Source organism: Carettochelys insculpta, unplaced genomic scaffold (genome assembly GCF_033958435.1).
Source record: "Carettochelys insculpta isolate YL-2023 unplaced genomic scaffold, ASM3395843v1 scaffold_0036, whole genome shotgun sequence".
NCBI classification, from domain to species: Eukaryota; Metazoa; Chordata; order Testudines; family Carettochelyidae; genus Carettochelys; species Carettochelys insculpta.
Genome location: NW_027439073.1, coordinates 298843 through 315785, shown reverse-complemented (window position 1 = coordinate 315785; position 16943 = coordinate 298843). Strand labels below are relative to the sequence as shown.

General features: G+C 62.3%; 1 protein-coding gene across 6 annotated transcripts in view; it reads right to left on the bottom strand.

The window, feature by feature from the left end:
- The window catches only part of LOC142005942 (uncharacterized), a 48192-nt gene that overhangs the window by 6556 nt on the left and 24693 nt on the right, over positions 1 to 16943 (bottom strand). Inside the window, exons 1-5 of one of the 6 annotated variants that reach the window (XM_074983119.1) lie at positions 15432 to 15499; positions 10816 to 10897; positions 9285 to 9411; positions 5373 to 5486; positions 3974 to 4603 (exon numbers count right to left, since the gene is read on the bottom strand). In XM_074983119.1, coding sequence (XP_074839220.1) covers positions 3974 to 4603; positions 5373 to 5486; positions 9285 to 9411; positions 10816 to 10897; positions 15432 to 15496 — 1018 coding nt within the window. In that variant the 5' untranslated portion in view covers positions 15497 to 15499. Of the gene's footprint in view, positions 1 to 3973; positions 4604 to 5372; positions 5487 to 5595; positions 5614 to 5656; positions 5867 to 9284; positions 9412 to 10815; positions 10898 to 15379; positions 15500 to 16943 lie in introns of those variants that run through there. The other 5 variants (XM_074983120.1, XM_074983121.1, XM_074983122.1 and 2 more) reach the window with 5 other exon arrangements.

Below are 16943 nucleotides of genomic sequence, written 5' to 3'. Positions count from 1 at the left end.
TGCCCGCAGGTCCCTCCCAGAGCCAGCACCTCCTCCCTAACCACAACCATCTGCCCCAGCTCGGAGCCCTCGTCCAAACCCAGCACCCCCTCCTGCCCCCCGACAATCTGCCCCAGCCTGGAGCCTCCTCCCGCACTCCAACAATCGGTCCCAGCCTGAAGCCCTCATCCCAACCCAGCACATCCCCCTGCACCCCGACAATCTGTCCAAGCCCAGAGCCCTCGACCAAACCCAGCACCTCCCCCTGCACCCCGACAATATATCACAGCCCAGAGACCTCGACCAAACCCAGCACCTCCCCCTGCACCCCGACAATATATCACAGCCCAGAGACCTCGTCCAAACCCAGCACATCCCCCTGCACCCCGACAATCTGTCCAAGCCCAGAGCCCTCGACCAAACCCAGCACATCCCCCTGCACCCCGACAATCTGCCCCAGCTGGGAGCCCTCGACCAAACCCAGCACCTCCTCCCGCACCCCGACAATCTGCCCCAGCCCAGAGGCCTCGTCCAAACCCAGCACCTCCTCCTGCACCCCGACAATCTGCTCCAGCCCAGAGCCTCCTCCCAAACCCAGCACACCCTCCTGCACCCCGACAATCTGCCCCAGCTGGGAGCCCTCGACCAAACCCAGCAGCTCTTCCCGCACCCCGACAATCTGCCCCAGCCTGGAGCCTCCTCAAACCCAGCACCTCCTCCTGCCCCCCGACAATCTGTCCCAGCCTGGAGCCTCCTCCCAAACCCAGCACCTCCTCCTGCACCCTGACAATCTGCTCCAGCCCAGAGCCCTCGTCCAAACCCAGCAACTCCTCCTGCACCCCGACAATCTGTCCCAGCCCAGAGGCCTTGTCCAAACCCAGCACCTCCTCCTGCACCCTGACAATCTGCCCCAGCCCAGAGCCCTCGTCCAAACCCAGCACCTCCTCCTGCACCCCCGACAATCTGTCCCTGCTGGGAGCCCTCATCCAAACCCAGCACCTCCTCCTGCACCCCGACAATATATCACAGCCCAGAGCCCTCATCCAAACCCAGCACCTCCTCCTGCACCCCGACAATATATCACAGCCCAGAGCCCTCGTCCAAACCCAGCACCTCCTCCCGCACCCCAACAATCTGTCCCAGCCCAGATACCGTCTTTGCATTTTGTCAAGCCTGCAGTGAAAGTGCTCTTAACACAAGCCTCAGCCTGAGAAGGGGGCTGTAAAATACCTGAAATCCACAATTATGGTTGATTTTCTCTCGATTTCCTGGGAGCTTGTCACCTCAGGATAGAATACAGAAATGAAGCTCTGAGAAAAGGACCTGGGGGTCGCGGTGGGCGAGAGGCCGGAGAGGAGCCACCAGTGGGGCCTTGTAGCCGAGAAGGCGACCGGCGCATGGGGCTGTGTCCGGAGGAGCATTTCCAGCAGCGCTAGAGAAGTGATTGTTCCCCTCTACTCGGCACTGGGGAGGCCCCAGCTGGAGGGTTGTGTCCGGTTCTGGGCCCCCCAGTGCAGACAGGACGTGGGGGCGTTGGAGAGGGGCCGGCGGAGGGCAACCAAAATGCGCCGGGGGCTGGAGCAGGTGGCCGGCGAGGAGAGGCCGAGGGACTGGGGCGTGGTGAGTTGGCAGAAGAGAAGAGCGAGGGGGGTTTGCTGGCAGCCTTCACCTCCCTGCAGGGGCTCCGACGAGGCCGGGGGGCAGGACGAGGAGCGATGGTCTGAAGTTGAAGAGTTAGAGGTGTATGTTGCATATTAGGAAAAACTATTTCCCCAGGCGGGTGGTGAAGCCCTGGGACGTGTTTCCTAGAGAGGCGGAGGGATCTCTATCCCTAGAGGTGTTTTTTTAAGTCCCAGCTTGACCAAGCCCTGGCTGGGATGATCGAGTTGGGATTGATCTGCTTTAGGCAGGGGGCTGGACTTTATGACCCCCTAATGTCCCTTCCCTGCTCAGCTGGCAGGAGAGAGCTCGGTCATCAGCATAACTAAACCACCCCTGCTCGGGCGGACGTTTTATTCACATCCCTGAACGACATAACCTTTGCCGATACAAACGGTTGTGGTAGATATAGCGGACAGTAGCAGTAGACAAACAGTAGACGCGGCCTGGCCTTTCCTATCGGCAGCCTCCTAACCTGAGAAAGATCCTCACCAGCCAACACAGGCTACACCACAGGAAGATGAATCCTGGAACGTTTCCTTGCAGCAAACCCTACTGCCAACTTTCTCCACACGTTTATTCTGGGGACACCATCCCTGGACCAAACCACGTTAGTTACAAGATCAAAGGCTCATTCTCCTGAGCTTCCGATTACATACGCTATTATGTGCCCGCACTGCCCTGCCGCCACGTACATCGGACAGACTGGGCGAAACCTTCGCCAAAGAATAGGGCAGAGATCAAGAAACTCAATAGACGTAAGCCGGGCAGCGACCACTTCAATGGAGTGGGCCAGTCAGTTACAGACCTGAGAATTTGTGCCCCGCAACACAGAGAATTTAACAACAGATTAGAGCGAGAGATTTCCGAGTTAGAGAACATATTCAAATTCGACACATTAACATGTGGTATGGACAGAGACATCCACTACCTCACGCATTACAAGGGCTGCTTCCCTTCCTTCGATGCTCGTAATTATCTCAGGCAGGACAATTAACATCCCCCCACCTCTCACCCCGCTTCCTTCTATCCTATTTGTTCTGTCACTTTTAATTGCAATACTTTTTTTTTTGGGGTCCTCTGTACTTATAAATCTCAGTCTGCACTGGAGATGAAATCGATCTGAGGAAGTGGGTCTGTCCCACGAAAGCTCATCACCAAATAAATCTTTTTTTTTTTTATTAGTCTTCGAAGTGCTGCATTTTTGCTGCTTTGTTCTGCTGGAGCGCAGACTAACGTGGCCACCTCCCTGCTACTACGAACAGTAGATACCGCTGACAAAACACAGCAGTGGCAGAAACCGTAGACACAGCTGATATAAACGTCAGGGGGAGACAACAGTAGATACAGCCTAACTCAACGTACAGTTCTATTTGCAACAAAGCACAGGTAGTTCGCACTCTCAAGGTAGCTGAATGTCAACCCTAAGTCATCCGCTTCACAGAATCCCAGGGCTGGAAGGGATCCTCAGGAGGTCGTCTACTCCAGCCCCCTGCTTCAAGCAGGATCAACCCCCACGAAGTCATCCCAGCCAGGACCTTGTCCAGCCGGGACTTAAACACCTCCAGGGATGGAGAATCCACCACCTCTCTAGGCAACGCATTCCAGTGCTTCACCTCCCGCCTGGGGAAGGAGTTTTTCCTAATATCCAACCTACACCTCTCCCTCTTCAACTTCAGCCCATTGCTCCTTGTTCTGCCGTCTGACACCACTGAGAACAGCCTCTCGCCAGCCTCTTTAGAGCTCCCCTTCAGGAAGTTGAAGGCTGCTATTAAATCACCCCTCAGTCTTCTCTTCTGTAAACTAAACAAGCCCAAATCCCTCAGCCTCCCCTCATCGGTCTTGTGCTCCAGACCCTGAATCACTTTTGTTGCCCTCCACTGAACCTGCTCCAGCAAATCCACGTCCTTTTTATACTGGGGGGCCCAGAACTGGACACAATATTCCAGATGTGGCCTCACCAGTGCCGAATAGAGGGGAACAACCACTTCTCTAGATCTGCCCAAAATGCTCCTCCTAATGCACCCCAATACGCCGTTAGCCTTCACCTCAGACATCCACGGGTCAAGGGACCTTACTACTAGAGTTCCCTATAAGCTGAGCACTCGAGCGGGTGCCCGAGAGTCCGTCAGATGCTCATCAGCAGAGTACCCGCAGTGGGCGGCGTGTTTCTATTCATTCTGGTCTACTCCAGCTACAGACGCCTTGGGGCACATGAAAAATTTATTCCAATGACAGATGGAAAAACGAGAGAGAACAGGGGACCCCAGGCTCCCACGCCTTCCAAGACAAGGAGCCGGTAGGAAGGCTCGCAAGGCAAAAGAACTCCACTCACCTGGAGGAGCCGAGACCCGACTGTGGCTTCTGCCGTGCAGGATGAGCTGGGAGTGAAAACGGAAACTCTTCCCACACCCCGTGCACGCGTAGGGTCTCCCTCCTCTGTGGCGCCGCTGGTGCTTTTTGAGCGTTGAGTTCTGCGTGAAGCTTTTCCCACACTCCGAGCAAGCGAAGGGCCTCTCGCCCGTGTGGGTTCTCCGGTGGATGACCAGCTCCGAGTTCCAGCTGAAGCTCTGCCCACACTGATGGCACACGTAGGGTTTCTCCCCGGTGTGGATCCTGTGGTGGGTGATGAGGTGGGAGCTCCGACCAAAGCCTTTCCCGCACTCGGGGCAGGTGTATGGCTTCTCTCCCGTGTGGGTTCGCCGATGGATGACAAAGACAGAGTTGTGTTGGAAGGATTTCCCACACTCCAGGCAGACGTAGGGTGCTCCTTGCCTGGTGAGCCTCTCATGTCCAGTACGGTGGGCGCCTCTACTGGTGGCCTTCTCTGCTCCATGCAGACTCTGACAAGTTATAGATGGCGCATTTCCTTTGGCTCTCTCTGATAATGGCCCACGTGCATCCACCTGCTCAGCATCTTCTCGTTGAGGGGCGTCCTTATTGTCGCTCACCATTCCCTCATCAGCTAGGACGGAGAGAGAAGCCAGATACACGTCACTGCTTTGGGCAGAGAAACAGGGAACCTCAAGCTTGGCCTACGCTACGCAGACGAGTTGATCGCAGAGACGCCATTCTAGCTATGGCAATGGTGTCGCTCGGATGGACTCATCTGGCCATCTTCACACAAGGAGATCAACGGAAGAAACTCTCCCGTCGGTCCCTCTTACCTCTCGCGATATCGAGAAGTACGGGGGGGTCAATACTGACCCCAGATGGTCTGATTTTGTGCATCTCTACCAGGTGCGTAAAATCAAACCCTGGGAGACCGAATCTGACCGGGTCCATCTTCCACCTAACACAGCCGTACCCTCAGGGGGAGAGACAGAGAGATGATAAATCAAAGTAAGTGGAGAGATCAAAGAAAAAGCGGAATCTCCTCCCAACCTTTCCACGGACAGACAGAGAGTGCGAGAAGGGGACCAATTGTGGGTCTACGTCCTACCCAGGAACTCAGGGAGAGCGCGTCAGGACAGGGTGGAAAGAAGTGAAGTCTGCCATGAGAGCGCCGCCTTTCCCGAAAACAACTCCAAGAGTTCACGAGGGCTTTCAAAGAATCCCAGACTCCCAGGGCTGGATGGGACCTCAGCTGGGACCGCAACAGCTGGGACTTCCAAACCTCTAGGGATGGACAGCCCACCACCGCCCCTGGGAATGCAGTCCGGAGCTCTGCAGGGATCCCAAATGTGTCCTTCTTTCAGGGACACAACGTGAGTTGGTTTTAGCTGATTCCTCACCTGTGCAGGCAGCTCTCAGGCCCTCTCTTTCTGCAGAGCTCTGGAGGGCTGGGACCCACGGCTCCTCCCCTCGCTCCAGCCAGGAGATCACTGCCGATTTGGAAACTGGAAACCCTGCGCCAGGGACAGAGAACAGGTGAGATTGAGTCAATCTTGGGGGCACAGTCCAGGCCCCTAAAACACAGCATCGCCACCGGCCCCATAATCCTGGGAGCTTCACAACGCTCCCCGGTATAGCTCCACCTGGGCCCCCGTCAAACAACCAGCCAGGAGACAGGTCGCACCCTGAACATCTGCACACCGCCATCCTCCTGGGCCAGCAGCTTGGCAGCAACATTACAGTCACACGCCGGCCTCCACCAGAGTTGGTTCATACGTCCAACGCGCTCCCACTCCCCAAGTTGCTTTTTAATTTTTAAATAAGCCACTTAAGCACTGCTCCTGGTTAAATATCCCATGGAAGAGTTCTCCTCGTAGCGGTAAATGGCGCTGGTGACAACGCCTCCCAATCAGCCTCCGTGCGGGTAAGAAAGTTTATTCTACGCCTGGACGGGGAAATTAAAGCAAACTTTGCTGCGATTTGCTATTCGAATAAGCTTTACTTTGCGGGGCAAGGAAGTAATGTCCATCTCCATGATGAATAAATATATGGAGATCTACATATATCTGACAGAGCTGGAAGGAACCTTGAGAGGTCACCAACTCCAGTCTCCTGCCATGAACAAGCACCTTCCTGGATGGGTTTTTTTCAAGCTATTTGCCCCAGATCCCTAATGTCCTTCCTCACGGACTGAGCCCACAACACTGGGCGTACAAGGCCAATGCTCAAACCACTCAGCTGTCCCTCCCCACATCAGGATCCAGGATCACCACTTTCCCAAGCACGCTGAAACGCAGATTAGCCTTGTCTCAATGAGGAGAGGCCGAGGGATTGGGGTGTGGTGAGTTGGCAGAAGAGAAGAGCGAGGGGGGATTTGATAGCAGCCTTCACCTCCCTGCAGGGGCTCCGGTGAGAGGCTGTTCTCGGGGGTGCCGGGGGGCAGGACGTGGAGCGATGGGCTCACGTCGGGGTAGGAGAGGTGGAGGTCGGAGATGCGGAAAAACTCTCCCCTCCCAGGAGGGCGGTGAGGCACTGGGACGGGTTCCCCAGAGCGGTGGGGGGATCTCCAGCCTTAGAGGTGGAGCTGGCCCAAGCCCACATGCCTTCGTTTAGCCTAGGCTGGCTCAACAGCTTGGGCCTGCCCGGGGCTGTTTGGCTACGTCTACACTCGAGAGTTTTGTAGACAAAACTGGGGCTCCGTTGACCAAACTTGCAAAGCACTGCACACAAAACGCGTTGCGAAGGAAGCCGCACGGATGCTTCAGGGCAGGCCCTTCTGTCGACGGAGCGGATCGAAAGATCCGGACGCTTTTCTGCGTGGACGCGCTCTGTCGACCGACGTTTTTATCAGCACCGCTCTTCTGATAGCAACTTCTGCTGGCAGATGCTTCTGGGGTACATGTTCAGACCCAAAGGCTACGCCTCCAACTGCAGCGTAGCAAACGGGGCAGAACTGCACGCGTGGGGCATCCCGCCAGTTGCTCTGCACACACCCACAACCCCCCAGCATGCACGACTCATTTGGCCCCGGTGCCAGCAGCCGGGCATGGTCTCTGGGCCTGGCGCAGCACCCGCAACCCCAGACCCGCTGGTCGATGTCATCTAGCAGCATTACCAACACGCCCACTGCGGACTGGAGCCAGAGATGACATTTTGGGGTCTAGTACAGCGAAACGACAGCCTGGAACATGGACTGCCAGGACTTGTGGCTGGAAAGAAACTTGATGGGACTGCAGGAAACTTGGCCCCACCCATGACACATGCGGCATCCGGCTCCCTGAAATCACTGCAGATTGCGGATGTTGCTGGATGAGAGAGGTCGAACCTGGACTAATATCATAGAATCACAGGGCTGGAAGGGACCTCAGGAGGTCATCGAGCCTGGCCCTCTGCTTCAAGCAGGATCATCCCCAACTAAGTCATCCCAGCCAGGACCTTGTCCAGCCGGGACCTAAACACCTCCAGGGATGGAAAATCCACCACCTCTCTAGTCAACACATTCCAGTGCTTCACCTCCCGCCTGGGGAAGGAGTTTTTCCTTATATCCAACCTGCACCTCTCCCTCTTCAACTTCAGCCCATTGCTCCTTGTTCTGCCGTCTGACACCACTGAGAACAGCCTCTCGCCAGCCTCTTTAGAGCTCCCCTTCAGGAAGCTGAAGGCTGCTATTAAATCACCCCTCAGTCTTCTCTTCTGTAAACTAAATAAGCCCAAATCCCTCAGCCTCCCCTCATCGGTCTTGTGCTCCAGACCCTTAATCATTTTTGTTGTCCTCCACTGAACCTGCTCCAGCAAATCCACGTCCTTTTGATACTGGGGGGCCCAGAACTGGACACAATATTCCAGATGTGGCCTCCCCAGTGCTGAATAGAGGGGAACAACCACTTCTCTAGATCTGCACAAAATGCTCCTCCTAATGCCCCCCAATACGCCGTTAGCCCTCTTGGCGACAAGGGCCCACTGTTTACTCACATCCAGCCTCTCATCCACCAGCACCCCTAGGTCCCTTTCCATCGTACTGCTGCTGAGCCAGGCGGTCCCCAGACTGTAACAATCTTTGAGATTCTTCCGCCCCAGGTGCAGGACTCCGCACTTCTCCTTATTGAACCGCATCAGATTTCTTTTGGCCCCGTCCTCCAATTTATCCAGGTCCCTCTGGATTCTCTCTCTACCCTCCAATGTATCTGTGATGGGGTTCAGGGGTCCCCCTGCACTGCCCCCCGTCCGCGGGCAGGAGTGACTCTCACTCAGCAGGTACAACAGAAGGTTTATTAGGCAACAGATGCCCAGTTTCTCACAGAAGCGTCAGTGCAGCAATCAGAGACAGTCCTCCCAACCCGTCCTGGGGAGAGGACCCCAAGGGGAGCCCCTCTGGGGTGTAGCTTCCCCCCTCGCCCGGCTGCCTGTCTTCCAGCTCCTTCTCCCCCAGCCTCTAACTGCCCCCTCCGATTCACACCCAGCTCGGCTCCTCCCTGCTCTGTGCTCAGGGCAGAGGTGTTACCTGCCAGCCTTGGTTATAGCCCCAGGGTCATCCTTAGCCGCTGGGAGCTGCTCTGCTTGTCTCCCACACATCCAGCCTGAGTCTCACACACGCACCCCCCAACTCCATCACAGCATCTTCCCCTCCCCCTAGTTTTGTGTCATCCGCAGACTTGCGGAGGGTGCAATCCAGCCCCTCATCCAGGTCATTAATACAGGTGCCAAGGGAGATGGTGGAATCTCCATCGCTGGAGCTATTTAAGAAGAGGTTAGAGAGGTGGATTTCAGGCATGGTCTAGAAAGTGCTTGGTCCTGCCATGAGGGCAGGGGGCTGGACTCGATGGCCTCTCGAGATCCCTTCCAGTCCGACTCTTCTATGGTTCTACGTTGAACACCACCGGCCCCAGAACCGAGCCGTGGGTCGCTCTGCTTGAAACCGACCGCCATCCAGATCTTGAGCCACTGACCACCACCCATCGGGCCGAACCACCAAGCCAGCTTTCTCCCCGTCTTATAGTCCAAAGATCGAATCCACATTTCCTTAACGTATCGACAGGAATGTTGTGGGGGGACAGTATCAAAAGCTCTGCTGAAGTCAAGGTGTATCGCACCCAGTGAGTTCCCCACGTCCAGAGCCCGTCACCTCGTCATAGAAGCTAATCAGATCGGTCAGGCAGGACTTGCCCCGGTGAGGAGGACAGGGAGAGATGTTTTATCTTGCATAGGAAAAAGTAACTGGTTTTCTGAGAAGATCAGAACACCTCACCAGGGACCAGCAGCAGCTCCAACCTGGACCGAAAGACCTGGGCCGACCCACGGGCGTGAATTCTTACCCAGTGAGGCCACGACCTTGCAGTTCTCCCGCATGACATCCCTGTAGAGGGCTCTCTGGCCAGGGTCCAGGAGAGCCCACTCCGGGCCTGTGAAATACACGGCCACCTCCTCGAAGGTCACCGGCCCCTGGAAGAGAAGACGTCCGAAGCTCAGCACCGGCTGCCCCCCGCCAGGACACATGGGGGAGCAGGACCATGACGCAGGAAGCTCTGGGAGATATAGGACAACCCAGTTCCACCCCAAATCCACTCAGAAGAGCTTGGAGGCAGCAGAGGAAGAGACCCCAAAGGGGACGGGGTCGTCGACTGCCGCACGTGCCGACAGGACACTGCCTCCAGGAAACGTCTTCAGGGGCAGCCTCCTGGCGAGAGCCCCAGCGACCTCCGGAAAATGTCACCCAAAGCGTAAAACCAGCCACCGGAAGAAAGAGGAAGTCAACAGGAGGAAATATCAGAAATTTGGAACGACAGAACCCAAAAAAGTCAGAGAATCCCAGACCCCCAGGGCGGGACGGGGCCTCAGGAGGTGGTCGGGTCCAGCCCCCTGCCCAGAGCAGGACCAGCCCGACTCCATCGGCCCAGCCAGGGCTTGGGCCAGCTCCACCTCTAGGGCTGGAGATTCCACCGCTGCTCTGGGGAACCTGCCCCAGTGCCTCACCGCCCTCCTGGGGGGAGAGTTTTTCCTCCTCTCCGACCCCCACCTCCCCCACCACGACGTGAGCCCATCGCTCCTCGTCCTGCCCCCCGGCGCCTCCGAGAACAGCCTCCCCCCGGCCTCGTCAGAGCCCCTGCAGGGAGGTGAAGGCTGCCAGCAAACCCCCCTCGCTCTTCTCTTCTGCCAACTCACCACGCCCCAGTCCCTCGGCCTCTCCTCGCCGGCCACCTGCTCCAGCCCCCGGTGCATTTTGGTTGCCCTCCGCCGGCCCCTCTCCAACGCCCCCACGTCCCTTCCGCACTGGGGGGCCCAGAACCGGACACAACCCTCCAGCTGGCGCCTCCCCCGTGCCGAGTAGAGGGGACCAAACGCTTCCCTAGTGCCGCTGGAAATGCTTCGCCTGACGCAGCCCCATGCGCCGGTCGCCTTCTCGGCTACAAGGCCCCCCACTTGTTGGCTCATATCCAGTCACTCATTTTCACCCCAATCACTAAAACGTAGGGGAAACAAACCCTCACAAATGGGAGTTTTTTGAGATTAGACGTTTGGGCGAGAAAGGAAGAGAGTTGACCCAACACACCTCAACTCCTCTAAGCTCCCCGACGTGGCGGAGCGTATTTAAGAGGACGACCGTGTGCAATTAACACGGCGTCGACCAGCTCGACTGAAAACCAGCTCCTACGCCCGACCCACGGCCGCACGACACCCCACAGGGATTAACCCCAGGCCCTCTGCTGCCCGGTCGGCTTGGCAAGTACCCGGCAGAGAACCGAGCGCTGGGGATGAGGAAATCGGGAAGGGGATCGGCGGGTCTGCGACACGGCCTCCCCCCGCCCTCCAGCCAGCCCCACCGCCGGCTCCCGGGGGGCCCCGTACCTCAGCCGAGCCTGCCGCCGCCATGGCCTGTGCCCAGCAGGATGGGCCGATGCGGAGGAGAAGGCGGACGCTGTCCTGGGGGCTGTCGGGGAGAAGGGCCGTAAGGGAGGTTTCAGAGGGGGGTGGCGCTTTTCACGGCCCGAGGGCCCCCCAGAGATGAGCTCTGCCGCCGGGGGAGCCCTCGGCGACGCGACTGCCGGACGATCTTCACGCTGGGGACAGGCCTCGCGTTGGCGCAGGGGTGTGTGTGTGCGCCCCGCAAGTTCCCTCCAGGCGACGGCAACGTCCATTCCACCCCCCCACCCCGCCCCGACTCCCGCCCTCCCCCCACCCCTGCCCCGACTCCCACCCTCCCCCCAACAACCCCCAGACTCCCGCCCCGACTCCTGCCCGACTCCCCAACAACCCCCAGACTCCCGCCCCGACTCCCGCCCTCCCCCCACCCCTGCCCCGACTCCCACCCTCCCCCCAACAACCCCCAGACTCCCGCCCCGACTCCTGCCCGACTCTCCAACAACCCCCAGACTCCCGCCCCAACTCCCGCCCTCCCCCCCAACAACCCCCAGACTCCCGCCCCGACTCCCGCCCTCCCCCCACCCCTGCCCCGACTCCCACCCTCCCCCCAACAACCCCCAGACTCCCGCCCCAACTCCTGCCCGACTCCCCAACAACCCCCAGACTCCCGCCCCAACTCCCGCCCTCCCCCCACCCCTGCCCCGACTCCCGCCCTCCCCCCAACAACCCCCAGACTCCCGCCCCGACTCCCGCCCCTGCCCCGACTCCTGCCCGACTCCCCAACAACCCCCAGACTCCCGCCCCGACTCCCGCCCCTGCCCCGACTCCTGCCCGACTCCCCAACAACCCCCAGACTCCCGCCCCGACTCCCGCCCCTGCCCCGACTCCTGCCCGACTCCCCAACAACCCCCAGACTCCCGCCCCGACTCCTGCCCGACTCTCCAACAACTCCCAGACTCCCGCCCCGACTCCCGCCCTCCCCCTCAACAACCCCCAGACTCCCGCCCCGACTCCTGCCCGACTCCCCAACAACCCCCAGACTCCCGCCCCGACTCCTGCCCGACTCTCCAACAACTCCCAGACTCCCGCCCCGACTCCCGCCCTCCCCCTCAACAACCCCCAGACTCCCGCCCCGACTCCTGCCCGACTCTCCAACAACTCCCAGACTCCCGCCCCGACTCCCGCCCTCCCCCCAACAACCCCCAGACTCCCGCCCCGACTCCCGCCCCTGCCCCGACTCCTGCCCGACTCCCCAACAACCCCCAGACTCCCGCCCCGACTCCCGCCCCTGCCCCGACTCCTGCCCGACTCCCCAACAACCCCCAGACTCCTGCCCCGACTCCCGCCCTCCCCCCACCCCTGCCCCGACTCCCGCCCTCCCCAACAACCCCCAGACTCCCACCCCGACTCCCGCCCCCCCACCCCTACCCCGACTCCCGCCCTCCCCCCAACCACCCCCAGACTCCCGCCCCGACTCCCGCCCCCCCCACCCCTGCCCCGACTCCCGCCCTCCCCCCAACAACCCCCAGACTCCTGCCCGACTCCCGCCCTCCCCCCCAACAAGCCCCAGACTCCCGCCCCAACTCCCGCCCCCCCCCACCCCTGCCCTGACTCCCGCCCTCCCCCCCAACAAGCCCCAGACTCCCGCCCCAACTCCCGCCCCCCCACCCCTGCCCCGACTCCCGCCCTCCCCCCCAACAACCCCCAGACTCCTGCCCCAACTCCCGACCCCGCCACCCCTGCCCCGACTCCTGCCCTCCCCCCCAACAACCCCCAGACTCCTGCCCCAACTCCCGACCCCCCCACCCCTGCCCCGACTCCCACCCTCCCCCCAACAACCCCCAGACTCCCGCCCCGACTCCCCAACAACCCCCACTCACCCCCCCAGACTCCCGCCCTCCCCCCACTCACCCCCCCAGACTCCCGCCCTCCCCCCCACCCCTGCCCAGACTCCCGCCCCGACTCCCGCCCTCCCCCACACTCACCCCGACTCCCACACTCCCCCCCAACAACCCCCAGACTCCCGCCCTCCCCCCCACCCCTGCCCCGACTCCCGCCCTCCCCACCACTCACCCCCAGACTCCCACCCAGAGTCCCGCCCTCCCCCCCACCCCTGCCCCGACTCCCGCCCCGACCCCCACCCTCTCCCCCAGACGCCCGCCCTCCCCCCGACCCCTACCCAGACTCCTGCCCTCCCCCCGACAACCCCCAGACTCCCACCCTCCGCACACCCAGCCCCTGCCCTGCCCCCGGCAGCCCCCATAACCCAGAGGCAGTTAGCTGGCCAGACGACCGCCTGCCGGGGGTGCAGCCGAGCTTCCCATGGTCCCATTTGGGTTGGTCCCGGTCCCAGCCCGGGACTGGTCGTCAGCTGCCAGGTCCCCCCAGATTACAAGAGCCCCGAGGGGGTCGGTAGGGGGAGTCCTGTTTGCTGCAGCTTCACAACAAACCAAGCCCCCCTCGAGCTGAGCCTCTGGGGCGCAGCCCCGGTCGCGGCCGGAGGGTCCCCGTCCGGGGGAGGCCAGCGAGGCTGGCGGGACCCCTGAGTTTTCAGGGTTTCACCCGCTTCTGGCAAAGGGACGGGACGGTGCTGGTCTCGGGCGCTCGGCTCTCGCAGCTTATTCCCCCCATGGGGGCGGAGAGCCCTGGGCCGGGGACCCTGCGGGGTGGGAACCCAACCACACCGGGGGGCAGCAGCCCTGTGGGGCCTGGGCCGGACCAGGTCAGCAGCCCAGAAGAGACAAGCCAGGTCGTGGCTAGGGCAGGGGAGCGACTGGTGATGGGGGTGGCGGGGGGCAAGGATAGAGGAGCTGGCTGGGGCGGGGGGAAGCTGGGGATGGGGCAGCCGGCGTGGGACACGGAGACAGGGGATGATTACGGGGCAGTGGGCCGGGGGGCAGAAAAAGAGGTGAGCTCGGGGGGGGGGGGGCAGCAGGCTGGGGGGCAGAGGAACAGGTGAGTTGGGGGGGCGGTGAGCTCGGGGGCAGAGGAAGAGATGAGCTGGGGGGGGCAGCTGGCGGGGGGAGAAGAGGGAAAGAGGTGAGCTGGGGGGGCAGAGGAAGAGGTGAATTAGGGGGGCGGCGGAGAGAGGAAGAGGTGAGTTGGGGGGGGCAGCCGGCGGGGGGGGGCGGGGGGCAGAGGAAGAGGGGAGCTGGAGGGGGGCAGCCGGCGGGGGGGGCGGGGGGCAGAGGAAGAGGGGAGCTGGGGGGGGCAGCCGGCGGGGGGGGCGGGGGACAGAGGAAGAGGGGAGCTGGGGGGACAGCCGGCGGGGGGGGCGGGGGGCAGAGGAAGAGGGGAGCTGGGGGGGGGCAGAGGAAGAGGGGAGCTGGGGGGGGGCAGCCGGCGGGGGGGGGCGGGGAGCAGAGGAAGAGGGGAGCTGGGGGGGGGGCAGCCGGCGGGGGGGGCGGGGGGCAGAGGAAGAGGGGAGCTGGGGGGGGGCAGCCGGCGGGGGGGGGGCGGGGGGAAGAGGAAGAGGGGAGCTGGGGGGGGGCAGCCGGCGGGGGGGGGCGGGGAGCAGAGGAAGAGGGGAGCTGGGGGGGGCAGCCGGCGGGGGGGGCGGGGGGCAGAGGAAGAGGGGAGCTAGGGGGGGCAGCTGGCGGGGGGCAGAGGAAGAGGGGAGCTGGGGGGGGCAGCCGGGGGGGGCGGGGGGCAGAGGAAGAGGGGAGCTGGGGGAGGCAGCCGGCGGGGGGGGCGGGGGGCAGAGGAAGAGGGGAGCTGGGGTGGGGCAGCCGGCGGGGGGGGGGCGGGGGGCAGAGGAAGAGGGGAGCTGGGGGGGGGCAGCCGGCGGGGGGGGGGCGGGGGGCAGAGGAAGAGGGGAGCTGGGGGGGGCAGCCAGCGGGGGGGGCGGGGGGCAGAGGAAGAGGGGAGCTGGGGGGGGCAGCCGGCGGGGGGGGGCGGGGGGCAGAGGAAGAGGGGAGCTGGGGTGGGGCAGCCGGCGGGGGGGGGGCGGGGGGCAGAGGAAGAGGGGGGCGGGGGGGGCAGCCGGCGGGGGGGGGGCGGGGGGCAGAGGAAGAGGGGAGCTGGGGGGGGCAGCCGGCGGGGGGGCAGGGGGGCAGCTGGAGGCGGTGGGGGGGGGGCAGAGGAAGAGGGGAGCTGGGGGGGGCAGCCGGCGGGGGGGGGCGGGGGGCAGAGGAAGAGGGGAGCTGGGGGGGGGCAGCCGGCGGAGGGGGGGGGCGGGGGGCAGAGGAAGAGGGGAGCTGGGGGGGGCAGCCGGCGGGGGGGCAGGGGGGCAGCTGGAGGCGGTGGGGGGGGGCAGAGGAAGAGGGGAGCTGGGGGGGGCAGCCGGCGGGGGGGGCGGGGGGCAGAGGAAGAGGGGAGCTGGGGGGGGCAGCCGGCGGGGGGGGGGGCGGGGGGCAGAGGAATAGGGGAGCTGGGGGGGGCAGCCGGCGGGGGGGCAGGGGGGCAGCTGGAGGCGGTGGGGGGGGGCCAGAGGAAGAGGGGAGCTGGGGGGGGCAGCCGGCGGGGGGGGGGGGGCGGGGGGCAGCCGGCGGGGGGGGCGGGGGGGCAGCCGGAGGCGGCGGGGGGGGGGGGGGAAAGAGGCCGGACGCACCGGAACGCCGCACCGGAGAGCGGAGGGGAGAACGGGGCCGCCCCGGACTCACCCGCAGATGAGCCCGACCCCCGCCCACGCACGCCCGGAAAAGCTCCGGGGCAGCCCAGGGCGCATGCGCCGGCCCAGCCCGCACCGGTGCGTACTGGGAGATGTAGTCCACAAAGCCGCTCCCCGCCCCCCCGGCTCCACGCATGCGCAGAGTCCCGCCCCGCCCCGCCAGATCTCCCACCTCTGAAAGGTGCATGAAGGAGGAGGCGGTCCCAGAGGATGGGCGGGGCCAGATTGGGGGCGGGGCCAATATTGGTCCCCACCCCCAAAAACAACGTGCAGCTGTCCTGGATGGGTGGAACCTGTATGGGGGGAGCTGGGGGGACAGGACCAGGGACACTGGGGCAGAGGGAGGAGGAGGGGGACAGGACCAGGGACACTGGGGCAGTGGGAGGAAGAGGAGGAGGAGGAGGAGGAGGGGGGCAGGGGTTACCCCAGACCAGGACGCGACACACTAGCTGATTTTCATCGGCACGCGAGGCAGGAGCTCGGCCCCGTCCCTCTGCCCTACCGCAGCCGGGAGCTTGCTCCAAGCCAGGCTGCCTGCGGATTGACAAAAGCCCGGCTAAGGCTGCCAACCCCCACTTTTCCAGACAGGGACCCGTTCTGACGCTTCTGCAAGACTTGGGGACCCAAGAACCTTGGTGGCACCTTGTGGACTAACAGATATTTTGGAGCATAAAGTTTTGTGGGTAAAAACCAGAGGGTGAAGTGGGTCTTTGCCCACGAAAGCTTTCGCTCCAAAATCTCTGTCAGTCTGTGAGATGCCACAGGACTTGTGGTTGTTCTCGGTGCCACAGACTAACACGACTCCTCTCTGATACGTGGCGACTTCAGGCAATTCAAAACCGGGGAGGGAGCAGGGCCGCAACCGGCTAATTTTCCGCCTCAGGCTGGAATATAAAATTGCGCTGCCGCGTGTTTATATATCCCTTGCAGCTATTTCATAGAAAAAAGGAAAATACGTTCATGGTAAAATCACGCTACGTTTATTATAGTTAATTATTTTTTTGTTCTAGCTGATCTGCGTTGTGGTGGGGGAAAGACCCTTACCCCCAAACCACCCCACCCCGGTTCCCCCAGCTTAAACCCCACACCTGGATTCTGGAGGGGCTGGAGGAGGTTGAAGGGGCTGGAAGGAAGTCACACTCAGGGCTGCGGGGAGAAAACCAAAAAACGAAAGCTGGCCAATCAGCTACACAGAACAGAACGGAGGCAAAAGGGTGGCGAGGGGGTGAAAATTACTTCCTGCAAGAATCTATTAAGTGGCCTGCCTGGGATGGCTGCGAATACCCAAGGCCTTCGTAATGTGTAATTGCTTCTCTATTTATAGAGCGCGCTGCTGGATGGGCAGCATTAAGGAGCTGCAAGTGGCTCCTTGAAGAGCCACACACAGAACTCCGAGCTGCTGGCAACTCTTAACCAATGTAATCCCGACCCATGTTTGGGTCCCGACCCACCGGCTGGGAATCCCTGCTTTACCGTTTATTAACAAGGCTGTTGCAAGACTGTT